The sequence below is a fragment of the Candoia aspera genome, chromosome 7, assembly GCF_035149785.1.
Source record: "Candoia aspera isolate rCanAsp1 chromosome 7, rCanAsp1.hap2, whole genome shotgun sequence".
Classification (NCBI taxonomy): domain Eukaryota; kingdom Metazoa; phylum Chordata; class Lepidosauria; order Squamata; family Boidae; genus Candoia; species Candoia aspera.
Window position 1 is genome coordinate 46,822,752 of NC_086159.1, and position 16,530 is coordinate 46,839,281.

General features: G+C 38.0%; 1 protein-coding gene across 1 annotated transcript in view; it reads right to left on the reverse strand.

The window, feature by feature from the left end:
- Positions 1-7,334: 7,334 nt before the first annotated feature.
- CAND1 (cullin associated and neddylation dissociated 1) overlaps positions 7,335-16,530 on the reverse strand; it is a 33,569-nt gene continuing 24,373 nt past the window's right edge. Inside the window, exons 10-15 of the mRNA XM_063309213.1 lie at positions 14,987-16,480; positions 13,014-13,109; positions 11,326-11,495; positions 10,228-10,392; positions 8,708-8,815; positions 7,335-8,090 (exon numbers count right to left, since the gene is read on the reverse strand). Coding sequence (XP_063165283.1) covers positions 7,866-8,090; positions 8,708-8,815; positions 10,228-10,392; positions 11,326-11,495; positions 13,014-13,109; positions 14,987-16,480 — 2,258 coding nt within the window. The 3' untranslated portion in view covers positions 7,335-7,865. The remainder of the gene's footprint in view (positions 8,091-8,707; positions 8,816-10,227; positions 10,393-11,325; positions 11,496-13,013; positions 13,110-14,986; positions 16,481-16,530) is intronic.

The following is a 16,530-nucleotide window of genomic DNA, read 5'->3' on the forward strand; positions in this document are numbered from 1 at the left end:
AACATCATTCCCCCAGAACTTAGATTGGCCCCTAACCCCCTGGCCTTAAAGAAGGTTGTGTCACTGCACGCGGGGGTCTAGTGGGAGTGGAGAGCCTTTTCAATGGTTATACTGAATCGGATGTATTGATTTTATTTATCTACTGATTGTGATTATTTTTTGTGTTTGAGTTTTTAACAGTGGTTTTAGTATAGTTGCCCGTTTGTTGTTTTTATTTACATTTTTTATTATTCTAGCTGTTGTTTTTAATTGCTGTGAGCTGCCCAGAGTCATATATGTGAGATGGGCAGCTATCCAAATTGAATGAATGAATGCAAACCAATGGAGAAATAAGGGCCTGATACACTGATCAAGCCCACAGTTATAGGTAAGCAACCTCTTCTTATTCATGGTGTTAATGCTTCACATAAATGGCAGAATATAAAGTTTCAATTGCTTTAGAGGAGAGGCAGGCCCTAATGAGGGAACTGCTGACAGAACATCACAGAAACAGTTTTAGCAAGGACATCCAGCCAATTTTGAAAGAAAGTAGGCAACATAAATGACCAAGATAGGTGGAGATCTGATGCTGCCTTAGGTAAGAAAAGTGATGTAACACTGAAAATCTCTATAAAAAAAGCAAGAAGAGGGGGATCCACATGCAGGGCAGCTGGTTCAGTGGCTTGACAAACCCAGGTAATTGCAAAGTGATCAACCTTGTAAAACATTGTGTGTAAATGTTAGGAGGGGAGTGACAGTAAAGCCTGTGGCATCCCATAACTTTCTCCTTTAATTACTATTGATTGGAATTGGTGCTGGGGGGACAAAGGGAACCACTGTAAAACATTCCGTCCCACTCTACACCCATGTAATCAGTCCAGTGGGTTACCACAACTGATGGCAACAAAGACTGAAGGAAGATCAGGAGAGTCACACTTCCCCTATCCCAGTCCCACCACTGTCATCCACAAGAGAAATCAGTGTAGTCTTGGTACCATACCCTGTCATGAAACTAACTGAAAAGAGTTCTGATAATTCATTTCCTCTAGGTTTCTGTACAACTGAAGACTCACCATTTTCCCAACAACCTTTGCTATGAAGACAAGTTTGGAAATGATGTAACTATTTCTCTAGTATAGTATGAGGATCCCTGCCCTGGGTAGGGGGTTGGACCAGAAGACCCCTAAGGTCCTTTCTAACCTTATGATTCTACTCCAAATTAACTGGATTGAACAATTATTGAGGAGGAGCACCAGTGCCTTGTTCATAGCTTGCAGCCCAACTTCCTGTCAAAGATGCTGCTGCTGTAGCTCAGTTTACTGTTCATCTCCCTAGAGGCTTTCAGCAGCTAGGAAGGGTAGGGATGTAATCAACAGGTGGCAGAGCTGATTGTCCTATTCTAGACAAAGCAATCACACCAAAGAAAGTTGCAACTGGTTTAATGATGAATGTGTACTTCAAACAATTAAAATGGCAGGTAGAATTCCTGGCTGAGCAGTTGCACCCACAGGGAAGATGAGACTTACTGTACCTGCTAGCCAAGGCACACTGCTGTTGGAATAAGTGCAGCTTTGAAGCTGAGAATTCAGAAATCCAGAGCCAGAGGTCCACAGAGTTCTGCCTAGAGTCATAGCCGTAAAAGACAACAGGCAGGATTAGAAGGCAGGCAGCCAACAGCATGCAGGATTGGGAAATCAGTCATGGCAGCAGCAGAGAAACAAAAGTGGCCTTTGTCAGTCCAGAATTTAGACCAGAGTTCCACAAGCTGGTCCAAGTCATAAAGCTGAAAGTCCACGAGCAGAGCAAGGATACAGGAACACAGGTTGCATGATGGAGAGTTGTTTCCAAAGGTGTTCAGAGTCCTACCGGCTGCTCCTAAGTAGCCCCAACTGCAGACATGGCTCAATTAAGGGCCTTGTCGTCCTTGCTTTCCAAGTAGAAGGACACATTGCCTTTACCATGCTCTCCACAGTTGACAGAGCATCCTGAGGCTCAGGACTCTTCCAAGGTTTGGCCCCTCATTGTCTGAGTCTGCCCTCACCAGCTCATTATCTGCCTCAGATGCTTGATTGCTTGCTGGCTCCTAAGGCTGACAACTCAGAAGAGTCAGAGTAGACTATAACACTGGTTTTCTGGAGGACACTGCTTGCTTCCTCAGAACTAACAAACACATCCCAGATAAAAACAAAATCAAGGCAGGGTTATTTTGAGATTCTTTCTCACACTTGCTTCAATTTTTGGATAGTGTAATCTCCTCTCTTTAAATCTCCCTCTTTAATAGCTCATTCCTTTCCCCTTTAGCGGCTCTTTCATACCTTCCCCATGGTCAGCTCTAAATTTCTTCACATACTCTGATCTTCCTTTTCCTGTCTGTCCCCCCTCCCCAATTCCACTAACCCTTACCACTAACTTCCAGTTTTGTCTATACGGAACATCATCAATCACTCTGTTGTCAACCACCTCAAAGATGTACTTGACCTTCCAAATAGGTAAGGTAGGTGATATCAGGATGATGTAGGACCCTGTCTGATAGCTTAAGGAGGTCAGGAATCTGTGGCCTGTGATCAACCTTTTGATAAAGCAAAACTGTAAACTAGGGCTGTTTCAGCCACCCCAGAGTGACTAGAAATGCATTTTCTGGTGCAACTTTGACTCCACCTTTTAAATAAGAATTTAGAGGCATACAAGACAAACCCCAATCAAATTATTGCTTAGGAAGTGCAAATGCAAGAGTATGTAGACTTTATGGGATGCTGAGGTGCTGTGGTTGGAATATATGAAGGTGTTATGGGGCTTGGTTGGTTCTATTTATTCTGTTTTTGTTGACTATTATTGTGAACCACCTAGGATTATTTTCTATAAGATAGGCAGTCAAGTAAGCTTCTAAATAAATGAACAAATAAATAATGTGGTGCTGAGGAGGACAAGACTCTATTATCTGCACATCAGTTCCAAACCACACAGTAAAATGAAGAACTTGGGATTAAGTTCCTCCCCGCTTATTGATATGGTGGTAGTAGTGTTGTCTTACAGTATTTGTACTACACATGAAGTATAAACTCTTTAAGTTCTTGAATGCTCAAGCTTCTTAAGTTCAAGAAGCTCAAACACACTGATCATTTATTTTCCAAGCCAATCAACAGACCTCAAATATGAAACCAACACAATGTGCTTCCTCGGCCAAGAAAAATCACAACTGTCCTTGAAAGGATGTCTTGGCAGAAAGGTATGTACTGAGAAAGATTAGCTGGGTTAGGCCATTAATAAGGAGAAACCTAGTCTGAGCTGGACAGTGGAACCTTCCATCCTGGGGATGGGAATCTGGGGCAATGGTTGAATAGAACAAAGATTAAATTAGCCACAAGTTGTCAACCATGGTAAGCACCCTCTTCAATATAGCTGTTTAAAGTTCTGGTAATGAGCTCAGGCATCCACCTTATGTCCCCTCTAAATATAAGAAGTATAAGAAGAGTTTGTCCAAGGGTACTTGCTACTACACTGTACTTAGGTCAGACATGGATACTTCAGCAGTAGATAAGGAGCTGAACACTAAAGAAAAATCGAAGTGGACTTAGCTTTAAGGGGAAGATACGCACTTACTGAGATGCCACTGTTGTGGCAGATGAAAGGAACTGAGATGATGGAAGGACCATTCTAAAACATGTGCAGAGGTGATGCCTCTTTTCCCACTGATAGCTAAGCTACAAAATGTTGTGTAGATTACATTTCACAAACACAGAGCCCATACACGTGAATCAGTGAGACCAAGAAAAGCCTAACCTTCAACTTAAAACAAATTCCAACTTTTCTGATTTTAATAGGAAAAATACTGAAGGAACAGGGTGTTTTAAAAATTATTTTTTCACTACAATTGTAAAAGATATAGATAACCTAAGGCACTAGTACCCCATGTGATACCCCCATCCCCCTCCATTATGCTGAAAATCAGTGGCATGATTTCCTGGTATTTTGAGGCAGAAAATACACGAACGCTGTAGCATAAACCCTGAAATAGAATTCACATCATTAAAAACTAAACAAATGCTTTTTAAGAGGCTAGAGGAATAGACTTTAGAATGCTGCATGGGTGTTGGTCATATCTATACCACATGCAGTATTCTCAGCTGACAGTAAGGGCCGTACCAGTCAGTTTTGGCATATTTAGGCCAACATGCAAGAAGTGCAGTCAAAATCCAGTTTTATCCTAGGTGTATTCACAACCTTCTAAGCAAGCAAAGTTCTCTAATCTGGAGACTAATTTGTATTTGTAATACTGTTGCCTGCCTACCAACTAAGAGATACAAATAGCATACCAACATGCTCAGGATGTAATGCATGAATGTGAAAAAGCAAGTTTATTGGACATTTGTTGACTTAGAGTGTATGAAAAAGTGCATGATAAAGGCTTGAATTCTGGAACATTTTGCTTAATGAGGGAGTTTACGGTTGGTTGTTGAATGCAAGGAGAATGATGCAGTGAAATGTGGAATGCCTAGCAAACGGATCAGTTTTATGCAATATGTAATGTGTTCTTGGTTGTTGACTGTATTTATGGATAAATGTGTAAGGAATGCTTACAGTGAAGTCAGAGGTGTGATAGCAGGGATGTGAATATCCATGCACGTTTCTATGCAGATGATATTGTGCTGCTGGAAACCCAAATGATATGCAGTAAAAGACAGATGATTTATAAGAGACTGAGTACAGTACTATGAATCTGAAAATTAATTAAAGAGCAAGGTAGTTAGTTCTGAGACTATGTGCACAGTACATAGAGAAAACATTTTTTAAGCTGGAATCTCCAGTTAACAGCATACTAGGTATTTTTATTCCAAACTATATCCAACTGGGAGTTCAGAGGGAGGGACCACTTTCCAAGACTGCAAAAGGATGCAGCCTACCTTTTTGTCCACACAATGTAAAATGTAGCTAATTCTAGCAAAAAGCTGATTAACTCTTAAAACATTTCTCATTAGTTGTAATAATGGCAAATTTAAATATTTAAACAAAATTAACATTTTTCATATGCAGCTCCAATTAAAGTTTATCAAACTACAGAACTCTGATGTGTAATTTACCACTGCATTCTGGAGCAGCATTTCTAGAACCAAACTTTCCATTACACAGAGCATGCTGAAATAGATGACTTTAATGTATGACTTCAAAGTCAGGTCATTTTTTTAAAGACAAAAGAGATGTTAGTCTGATCCAACAAAGTAATATTCTAATGCTTCCAAACTGTTTGAAGTGCATATTTAATCCTGTTTGCTAGGCAAACAGCAAAACAGATTATGCCTGCATTTTACCTCTGCAGTTCCAGGTGGGCATCAGCATACTTGTTTCACTCAGAATTACTAGTGCACGTATGTCAGCATACATATTAAAAAAGCTTTAAGAATGGCAGGTCCGGAGTGAATTGTGAAGGGTTCTTTGCCGTCAGTCTAAAATATATATTTGGTCTCTATGCTTTCCTACTGCAATATCGATTTTTGTTTTGCAGTTCAATGCAATGTTGGAAAAAAATTACATAAAGGAGGTCAAGATTCTGTCAGCGGGATCTCCAAAAACTGAACAGAATGGATCCAAGTTTGGTATGGGAGGAAAAACTAGCAAAAAGGATTTGAATTGAAAATGGGGAGGATCAGACTAGGGACTATCTAATGGAGAGCAACTTTAACATTGCTGACTGTTCTATTCTAGGTCACCCTCCTTCCTTCTGCCTGATATGACCCAGAATGGAACTCTGCTTCCCAGTGTTGCATACACACAAATCCAGACCCAACAGGAGAGGAGAGCAGAAACACACAAATACAGATGCAACATGTTACTTCATTACACAGGAAAAAAAAGACCCTCCTACAACCATTACTGGTAAAAGGATTAGAATAAATCCCAGAAGCCATGCTCAGAATGCTTTCCTTGTTTAACTGCAGGCAGTTCATCCTGAGGAATGGTGAAAACTTTTGAGTTAAACTGCAGCACATTTTGTTGTCCTCAGTGAAGATAAAATAAGGGCAAATCTCTAGTATATATGCATGTCGTAAGAGCTGTTATTCTGCCTGCTAATCAGTTTGGAACAGTAGCCTTGTACATTCTTTTTGGAGGACAGGTACTTAAGGAAAAAAGGGTAAAAGAAACTTCCCCCTCACTTAGATTTTCCTAGCACTGGGTATATAGTTCTAGAAGGATGCCAGCATAGCATTGCATAGCTAGAGAGCAAGGAGAAAGGGAGAGAGACAAAAGGAAAGGGACTGTTTCCCTTCCCCTTTGTCATCTTCTAAAACAGCCCTGTGTAACGCAAGGTACAAGAGAAGGTGGGACGTTAAATCTCATGGCTTGAATCTTTTCCCTGCTATTGTGCTTGCCATACAGCCAGGTCACTTCTCTTCTCCTGCCCTCTTTTTAACTGATATTCTATCCTTCCATTTTTCAGCTGTTCTCAGCCTAAATTTAATTGAAAAACTCAGCTGCTTCCTTGAAAATCACCACATTTGTCAGGCTTTTAAGCTACAGGAGGTATCTGTAACTTTGGCTCCAGGTAGCCATCTCCACCAAACCTCACCATTGCCAGAATATCACACGATTTGCCCCCAAAAAGAAAGGGGGATTAGCAGCAGCCATCTCTTCATTCCATCGATGACCATCTCAACTGTTAAGAGCAGACCATACTGATAAATTAAAACCATCACAGGCTGCAGCGGAATTCCTGGGACCTCAATCAGCAGGCTAATGGAGCAGCAGCAGTGCTGGAGTGGGTGGCAGCAATGAGGCCTGGAGGCTCTTGACGGTACATCTTTTAGGGCACTGGCAGTGAATTTATTAACTTTTAAAAAAATGCTGGCAAGTCATACAAGGAGGCTTGGTGGACGACGTGTTGTGCAGGTCTGGTTAAGAGCATTCTACACCTCTTGAAAATGTGGTAGTCTTTTAAAATCTTTTTTAAAATAAATGCCTTGCTTTGGATTTACAAATAAAAATACTAAAAATCACCTCAAATATGAGAACTAGGAACAAGTTTAAAAGAATACCTTTTGCTTCTAAACCAACCGGTGCTCAACTCAGCAGCTTCTCATCCCATTTGTACCAACTGCCCTGTGGGAAATATCCTACCAGCATCTTTCTTGGCTTATAGTAATATTTACTGTAGTTTTATGATTGCTTATACTTGAGATTGCTTATAGTGATGGTAAGTTACCTTGGCATTTTATATATGTAAATAATTGCAATGAAATATAATAAACTAATTGTATTAGCTATGAAAGAAAACACTGCCTGCATCAATATATTAATCTGAATTTAGTTATGAATAAATTGCACGTTACTTTACACACATTTGTAAATTTCCTCATACAAAATTAGTGTGAACAAAAAATTGTTTATTCCCACATGTTTAAAAAGGACATTTACTTGTGTTTCCATTTTAAAATTGTACCTAAGATGTACGACAGTAACTCTTACAGTTTTTTTTTAAGCCTACCTGCCAGGCAAAGTTACATAAAACGCAAAAGTTGTTTTGTTTCATTTTGTTTCAAGAAAAAATGAAAAGAAAAATCATGGCCACAAATTTTTAAACTTTTAATCCTAAACATTACAGGGCAAATGGATGTTGGAATCTATTTCCATACATCATGCATTTTAACCTTTTATTTCTATTTAATGGGTATCCAAATCCACTAAAACATGTGTGGCTTACAACTTTGGAGTTATGGAAATACATATTCTGGAATAAATGCTAGAAAAACAACAATGGAAAAAAGCCAAACAGTCTCCATAAAGGTAAAATGGAACATTGTGAAGATTAGATATTTTTCTCTTTTGTTTTTTTTTAACTTGTAAATTCAGTGCATTGTATGGTTCAAATTAGTGGTCCCTGTTTGAATGAATATCTAGCTAGTGTCCATTGATTCCAAATTAGTGGATGATGAATCTTTCTGGATGCTTTCGAAGATGGCTGCAAGCTCAGGATTAGAACTTATCTGTGACTGAAATTCACTCATTAGTGGACTCTTTTCTGCTTCTGGAATAGTTAATAATGCTGCTACTGCCCTCATAGCAGACCGCTTCAGTTCATCTTGCTTTTCAAACTCTTGCTTCACAGAGTTTGCTTTTACCTGTTTTATTTTAAAAAAAGTGATATTTAGGTACCAATTCAACAACAAAATTAAATTAGAAAGACATGCAAACAATGTAAATGCACCACACTGTAAGTGCTACGCTGTCAGAATAAAAGGTCTTCACAATGTCTCGCAACTTTAATCATTATCTCAATAATAATTATTATCTATGACTGAAGATTTTGTTTCTAATTTTTGTTCACTACTGAGGCTCTTACAAAATGTTACCTTACAATAAAAAAAAAAACCCATTCTAGGAACAAAAAGTGTCCTGATCCTATGTACCTTAATAAAGATTGTTATTACACATAAATTAAAACAATTTTAATAATACAACCTGTCGGTGGGGAAGCAACTTCCATCAATAAGACTACTTTATTCCCATGTGTGAGCAGGGAACTGTGGGGGAAAATGCATAAAATGGCCTGGCAGGAATAATGCTTTTAAAATGTATCTTTCTACTAGGAAAAGCCATGCACATTACTCTCACAGATCACAAATTTTAGGAAAAGTGAGGTGTATTCAGCTTAATATGAGGGGCTGGTGATTGACTCTGAAACCCTGCAGTTCTATTTTACAATTTGTATACAAATGGAAAGAAATTCACACAGTACCTTGGTTGTACATGTAGCACGTAAGGGTTCAACCAGTCTATCCAGCCTCTGCAGTACTGCACTTGGACACAAAGTAGATAGTCTCACCAGCATTAAAAATGTTAACATCTGGTTAGGAGAAAGGTAACTTGAATAAACTGGACATTGCAATGAAATGCTGTACCATATATTCTTCTATTCAGAGGACCAACCATTTCATTCTATTTTGTTTCCCCTCTTTAAGTTAGTGTTCTGTGCCCACTGAGTATGCTCAGTTAACGTGTGTGTGTGTGTGTGTATAGATAGATAGATCTCATTTCTATTTTAACACAATTTCTCAGTTTGAACTAAACAATTATCATCTCAGAAAATGAAATAATGAATTCTATACTTCATTAGCCATCCTATTGAGATACTAACTAACACTAGTTCCATCTAGTTGTATTTTTCTTCAAATCAATTACTATTCTATGCCACCAACTCCCACATTTTGAGCAAGGCCCAATTCCTTCCTACCTCTGCTGCTATTTGGTACATGCCTATGCTGATGGCATTACTACAGAAGTATTAGCAGGATTGGCCTTGCTTTGCCTGCACTTTGTCCTTCTCTGTAAGGGTGAAAGGACAGAGTCTCTGTTAGGAGTTCTGAAAATACTTTAAGCCTTCTTCCATTATATGGGTTTGTACCTCTGCACATTTTTGCTAATTAAGGAAGATGCAGACTGGACAAATCATAAGAGAAGCCATCCTACCACTCCCCCCAAGTAGAAGGTATAGGGATTCATTTGGCACATGAAGAATGGATAATATCAGGGGATGGGGCTTAATAGGTAAAGGTAAAGGTTTCCCTTGACGTAAAGTCCAGTCATGTCCGACTCTAGGGGGCGGTGCTCATCTCCGTTTCTAAGCCTTAGAGCCGGCGTTGTCCGTAGACATTTCCGGGTCATGTGGCCAGCATGACGACACGGAACGCCGTTACCTTCCCGCTGAAGCGGTACCTATTGATCTACTCACATTTGCATGTTTTTGAACTGCTAGGTGAGCAGGAGCTGGGACTAGCAACGGGAGCTCACTCCGCCGTGCAGTTTCGAACCACCGACCTTCCGATCGGCAGCTCAGCGGTTTAACCCACAGTGCCACCGCGTCCCCCTAATATCAGGGGATGGGGCTTAATAGAGGTGCACTAATTTAATATGTTACGCTCCACTATTATCAAATCTACTAAAGCAACCTATCACTCAAATTGTGTTTTTATTGGTGAAAACAACGAATCAGAAATATATTAAACTTCCAGTACCCAGTAACAATTCACTCAATTATTATGACCCTTTATCTCGTTTTAACCCATCTTCAGCTATTGCTGACACAAAGCTCCCCTGAGGCAATAGCAAATCCTAGAATTTAGCATTTAGTTTTAGAAATAGGTATTTAAATACCCAACCTTTTTGTCTGAAACAAACATTTTGCTCCTAATACATTTTGCATTTGCACTGGGTGAAAATTATGTAACTATATTACACACATGTATATAACAAACTAACCTTAATATCATAGTGATCTTTCAAACCATCCTCAACATGGTTTAGGAATTCAAAGATATCTAGTCTATCCAGACAGCTATCTAGCAGAGTATACATACACTCAAAAGCTGCCTTTCTAATATCAAGACCATCATCAACTGTATGTTTAAATGGCCCCATTTCAACCTGCAAAACAAATCAGAAAACAAGAGCATTTGTTAGATTTAATTATCAGCTGTTGTTAATATGCTTTGAATAAATGTACTGAAAAACTATGGCCACAAGGAAAAGTCATTAGGAAATTCCGGAAATGAACTAAGCTCTAAAAGTTAACTTCATTACAAAATTCCACGACAACATCCATTTTCATGGCACTGTGTTTCTGGTTTAAAACTGAATGGATATTCACAATAGTCACCAATCAAGAACTAAGTCAAATTCTTAGCTGTCTCTCAAATTGTGTGTTTTACCTATGTACACTTAAATGATATTCTAATGCATATCCAGAGCAATATAAACACACTGCAATCCTATACACATGCACATAACACACACACCTATGGATGGGGGAGGAAGCTACAGTCAAAGATCAGTAAATAAGAACAGGGAATCTAGGAATTATCTAAGTGAAGAAGTAGACCAGGCAATGGAAAATTGGGCTCAGTGTTCAACTATTCAAATGAGGCTTGCTCAAACCAAATGACACCACTGAATACAGCTCTCTGAATTTCATTAATTTCCAAATAGTAAAGTAATAGTACTTAACACAAGGTCTTAATAATCAGTCCCCTACCTGTAAAATGAGAGTCAACTTTTCTCATGCAGTGGGCAATTTCACATGATGGACATGTATATGTGTAGGTGTGCGACATAAAGAAATAAAAATGATTGAAACTTTGCAGTTTATTAAAAGTATGTTGCACTTCATATATGCCACCTAGTGTGTCACATGTGGTGTGGCACGGCTGGATGACATGTCTCTAAGTACCACTATACACAAAACAACTGTCCTCAAATTAGAGACTAAATCTAAATAAGGATCTGAAACCTAAATAGATTTTTAAAAAATTCTTTGAGCACTACTGCTTGCTTATTCTTCTATCAGTACAGTCTACATACCTCTCTTATTAGTTCCTTTCTCACTTTCGTTTCATTATAAAGATGTGGAAGCACAGTGTCTAAAAGGTCCCTTATTAATGATGGTTTATTGTGTGCTGCTGAATTAAATGTTACCAGAGCTACTCGTCTCACATTAAGATCTGGATCTTCCAATGTTTTTAGAAAATCACCTGTAATAATGAAAGACAATCAGCATATGGTCTTGTTCAACATATGTCATTCATGAAAAATACAAATGCAAAATGTTTTAACATGCTAAACCAAATTCACTAGAATGAAACTGCAGCAAATCTTAGGCATATGTCTTTCCTCCTCTTATCCCCTTCATGGCCAAGAAGGTGATTTGCCAGCACTACTTTTATGACTTCATTTTGGATTGTTGTACCTAAGGATAAATAGTGAATCTTGGTTCAGGTAAGAAATAGAATAAGAAATACAATGTTGCTCTAACAGTGAAGATATCCTCCTCTAACCTAAATTAAATATACTCACTCTAAATTTATGTGTACAATTTATTCTGTTCTCAAAATCTTCTTTACAATTATACAATCCAGTCCTAAGTATGTAAACTGATTTCAAGCAAACTTATATGTGTAGTTTTCAAGATTGCTTGAAACCAGTTTTGTTTTGTTTCGGTATCTCTCTCTCTCTCCATCCATCCTCATAGCTGCTCTACAGACGCCTTAATTAAAAGACTCTCTTTTTAAAAGTGCCACATTTATTCTTTTTAGATCACAGATCTGGATACTTTGCTTCATGACTTTAATCCTGTAAATAGCAGGATGAAAGAAATTGTTTTAAAAAACTAAATCAAATACAAAAATACCAGTAAGTAATAGTATTTGCCAATTCCCTTGCAAGAATAACTCTTTTCCTTTCCCTAAAACTGAGCTTTTTCCAGAACTATCTTCGGTTCAAGAGTTCAGACGAATTCATGAACTACAGTAATTATACTTAAAATACAAAAAAGTACAATGGCTTCTTGTGCTTCTGCCAGGCATTTTTCTTTCTGAATATTTTTCTCTCTGGGGATTCACTCTGCTATGCTACTACTATATACATCTAGGGGTAATACATAGGTCCACTGGAATTGGGTGGCTAATAAATTAAAATAATAATAATAATAATATAAAATAGTAACATAACAGACTGGCACAGTATTTTGGATTCAAAAGGAAAAAGATGCTTTGGAATGCATATTGTCACTTGTGCAACACTTGCTGGCAACTCTTTAAAGCAACTGAGTCCTTTCTCTGGATTGTGCAACTGCAGCATGATCCTAAAGAAAGATTCATCAGGTTATAGAACTGATGGCAGGTGCTACATGGATGGCCATATGCACTCCTAAGGCCCTTTCCCCTTTGAATCTGAAGTATGGCACAGCTCATACTTAACAGCTCATAATTAACAGAAATTACATATATAAAGTTCTTTTATTTCAAGAACATACAGCTGCTTCAGTTGGAAGTATTTCTTGTTGCTTCAAGGCCTGAAAACAGGCGTACCTACTGTTGTCCTGCCTAAAAGTTTAGTACTCCCAAAAAACAAATTAAGCAAACTTCCTCTCATATAATAGGGCTTTAAATCAAAAATCTTCCCCATCCCCCAAACTATTCTGAAATTACATGACTGGGTCCAAACCTGCAAATGTTAAATACTCAGCTTAAAATTACTGTGATTTCACTCACCTATACAATTCTTTAATAGTGGGTCTATGGGCTGTGGGTGATCAGAGATAGTGAACTTCACAGCAGTGACCACCGAACTCCGAGCATATGATGATCCTAATAATAAATAATTGGCATAGATAATAGAACATTTTTATTTTCTCTGTACTGTAATGTGGAGTCAGAAATTACAAAAATGTTAGTAATACTACTGTTGGTGCTTTATCTACCTAATTCTATAACATTTACATATAAATAGCAGAATTTTTTTCATAAACGTGGTATACATATTATTATTCGGTTTGAAAAGTTGATCCCCATGCAATATTATAGTTTAAAACTTTCCTCATTTTAAAAACAGTATTTTCTATTTTGCAGAGTGCTTGGTTTGATTTCTGACTGCTTTTCTGGTTTTAAAACTGGTGTTTCATCTTTGTTTTAATTTGCTATTTTTGTAACTTTAATTTCTAATAAACTCCTGGGAACCTATTTAAACAGCAAGATATAAATCCAACAAACAAGACTTAATACACTGGCAAAGCCACAACCCAAATCTCCCCAAATCTTTAGTAGACAATGCTTGCCAGTTACTATTTTTCTCAAATTATCTCAATAGGGAATAATTATATATACTGACCTCAGCCATGAAGGAATAGTGAGAACAAACCAAAATGTGTCTGTGCTCTTGAATAGAATCCAACTGTATATTTCCCTTAGTGGAACCAGTTTTGCTGACAGAACAGGAGAGGGGCAATTATTCTTCTTCAGTCTACACCAGCCTTTCTCAACCTTTTGACCCTGGAGGAACCCTTGAAATATTTTTCAGGCCTTGGGGAACCCCTGCACATTCAGGCTCAAATATAGGCCAGTAGTTACAAAATTATTATATTTGTTTCGTATGCAGGCCTGTATATATGTATTAACAGTGTTCTTAAACTAAAAATAATGAAACTTATCTCTTTAATGTGAAGTTGCCCACATTTGAAATAATTTTTAAATAAACCGTGATCTCTCGTGGAACCCTAAAGTTCCACGGAACCCTGGTTGAGAAATCCTGTCTACACAATTAATCAAATCATGCTCTGAAAGGATTTGCCTGGGGAGGGGAAAGGGCAAGGAGAAGTAATCCCACTGTGCCAGCAGAACTGATGACATTACATCTTTTATCCATCAACATGGGTACAGAGCTTTCCTACACAACTCTGTCCATAGTGACTATCCAAGAAGAAATAGAAATGACCAGGTGTGCTGCTGCTACTTGGATGAACTTGTTGATAATAATGATTCTTTATTATCAACAAGTTCATCCAAGTACAGTTTAACTGGTTGCTGGCAAAATAAATGAAATCTACCATATAATATTTTGTATGAAGCAGCTATCAAGTTTTTAAACAGAATATATTCCTTGGTGGTGGTGGTGATTACATTGTATTTGTGTATGATCATTTTAAAGAAATAATTAAGCTTTAAAAACAGAGGAAAACTAAGGGGATTTCTTGTCCCACTGGTCCTAACATGGATTGGAGAATTTTAACCATTCTGTACACTCTTGTACAGAGTAACAGGAACAATTGTTAACACTCATTTTTCTATGGCATCTTTTCCAATAATATTACGGTAAGGATTTCTTCCTCTTGCATATTTCCCCTATCTCCCATAATAAACATTGGACACTGGACTGTCAATCTGTTCTCCAAATGATAAAACTTCATTTTTAAAAAATATCCAATTTATCAGATACTGCATTTTATCGGGACCAAACCTTACAAGATAACCTATTCAAAACATTTCAACATACATAATGGAGGTTTTTTATGTATTAATGAGATTTCTTTAAAAACTGGACAGTTGTAGATTTCTTCCTCTTATCACTTAAACTGATACCCAAAATCCATTTATTCAAGTCTGTATTAATTATTAGCACTGAATAATTCAATAATCTTCTGGATGGTTTTTCCAGAAGGCAATACATGAATATTTGAATGTCTACAAACCTGAGGCCAAGTATCCTTTGAGGCGTGGAAGCAGAGTTTCTGGATCTATTAAAGTAAGTTTCCCCAAGCATTCAGCAACAACATTCCTGGTACCCTCTTCTGCACACTCACAGTGTTTGAGTAGCAAAGACCAGATGCTCTCCACATATGGTTTGAGACCTTGCACTGTTGCAGAGCTAATTATTTCCTTTAAGGAATGAAGCAGAAGGTATTGTCTTTTAGGCTGACTAGTTATTTCTTGCAAGACAAATGGGAGATATTCCGGAAGATTGCCGACACTGATACTTCCCAATGCATATGAAGCTGCAGACTTCACTTCTTCACTAGGAGAGGAAAATGCTTCTAAAATTACAGATTTTAGCTCTATTTGTCCACTTAAATCGATATGATGTCCAACCTCTCCAAGAGAAAGCAAAGCTAAGAGACGAATGGAATCTGTAGATCTTGAGTTCTTGACATCCTGAATAAATTGACCCACAACTGCTGGTCCCTCTTTAGGACATGCTCGTGTAAGGGCAGCTACACATTTGGCAATTGAATAATAAGACTGCTTGTGAGTAAGTGCTGTACTTTGAGAGTAAACTGGACCTGTTAACATGCGCAATAAATCCATATATCCCAAGTTGCTTGTTCCAGTCACAACCAGGGCTTGGAAAAATTCTAGCATGGCACTAAGTGCCCCGCCTTGCAATAATGGTGACCTTACCAGCCCAATAAGTTCATTCAATATAGAGCCACTGATTTTTGAGAGTGAGGAAGGATAAACTTTAGCCAAAGTGGTCAGAAAACTGATGGCCATTTGTGACACATGCATATCACTCTCACTAATAAGAGGTGGAAGCTCATCTAGGACAGCATCAATCATAGCAGCTGTCAGGCTATCACTGTAGTTTTTTATTAATATATCTAAAGCAGACAGAGTTCCAAGTTTCAAAGCACGTTGGTTCTTTCTGAGGAAAGAAGCAAGAATAGGAACACCTTCTCCTAGAATTGGCCTCAGGTCTATCTTCAGAGGAGAACCAGCTATCAGAGTCAAAGCCTTCACAGTGGTTAGCCGAGTTATCTCATTTTTTAGTCTCTCTAGAAATATCTGAAGAGTATTAGGTAGATCAGAACCAAGATTGTCTCCAAGACTGCAAATGATTTGGCCCATACAGGAGATTGCTCTCTCTTTGACTTCTTGATCAATGTCAGCAGCTTTCAGTCTCTTGATTGTACAAGTAAACAAATCTTTGATATAAGGACTGGCATCAAAAGAAGAAGGCTGATCCAGAGGGCGTATGACTTTAACAAGCTGTTGGGTAACTAGAAGTGCCTCAGATGTTATTTTATAAAATGGATCTCCAACACATGCTACAACAGGAGGCACCAATGCTTGAACATGAGGATGAAAAACTTGGGGAGCGTGATTACAGAGGATCACATACAAACACGATAAAGCATCTATCTTCAGATTAGATGAACTTGATTTGTCATTCAGTGAAAAAATTATGCCTGTAAAAGAATGCATAGTTAATTCATATAATTTTATATTTCAAACATAC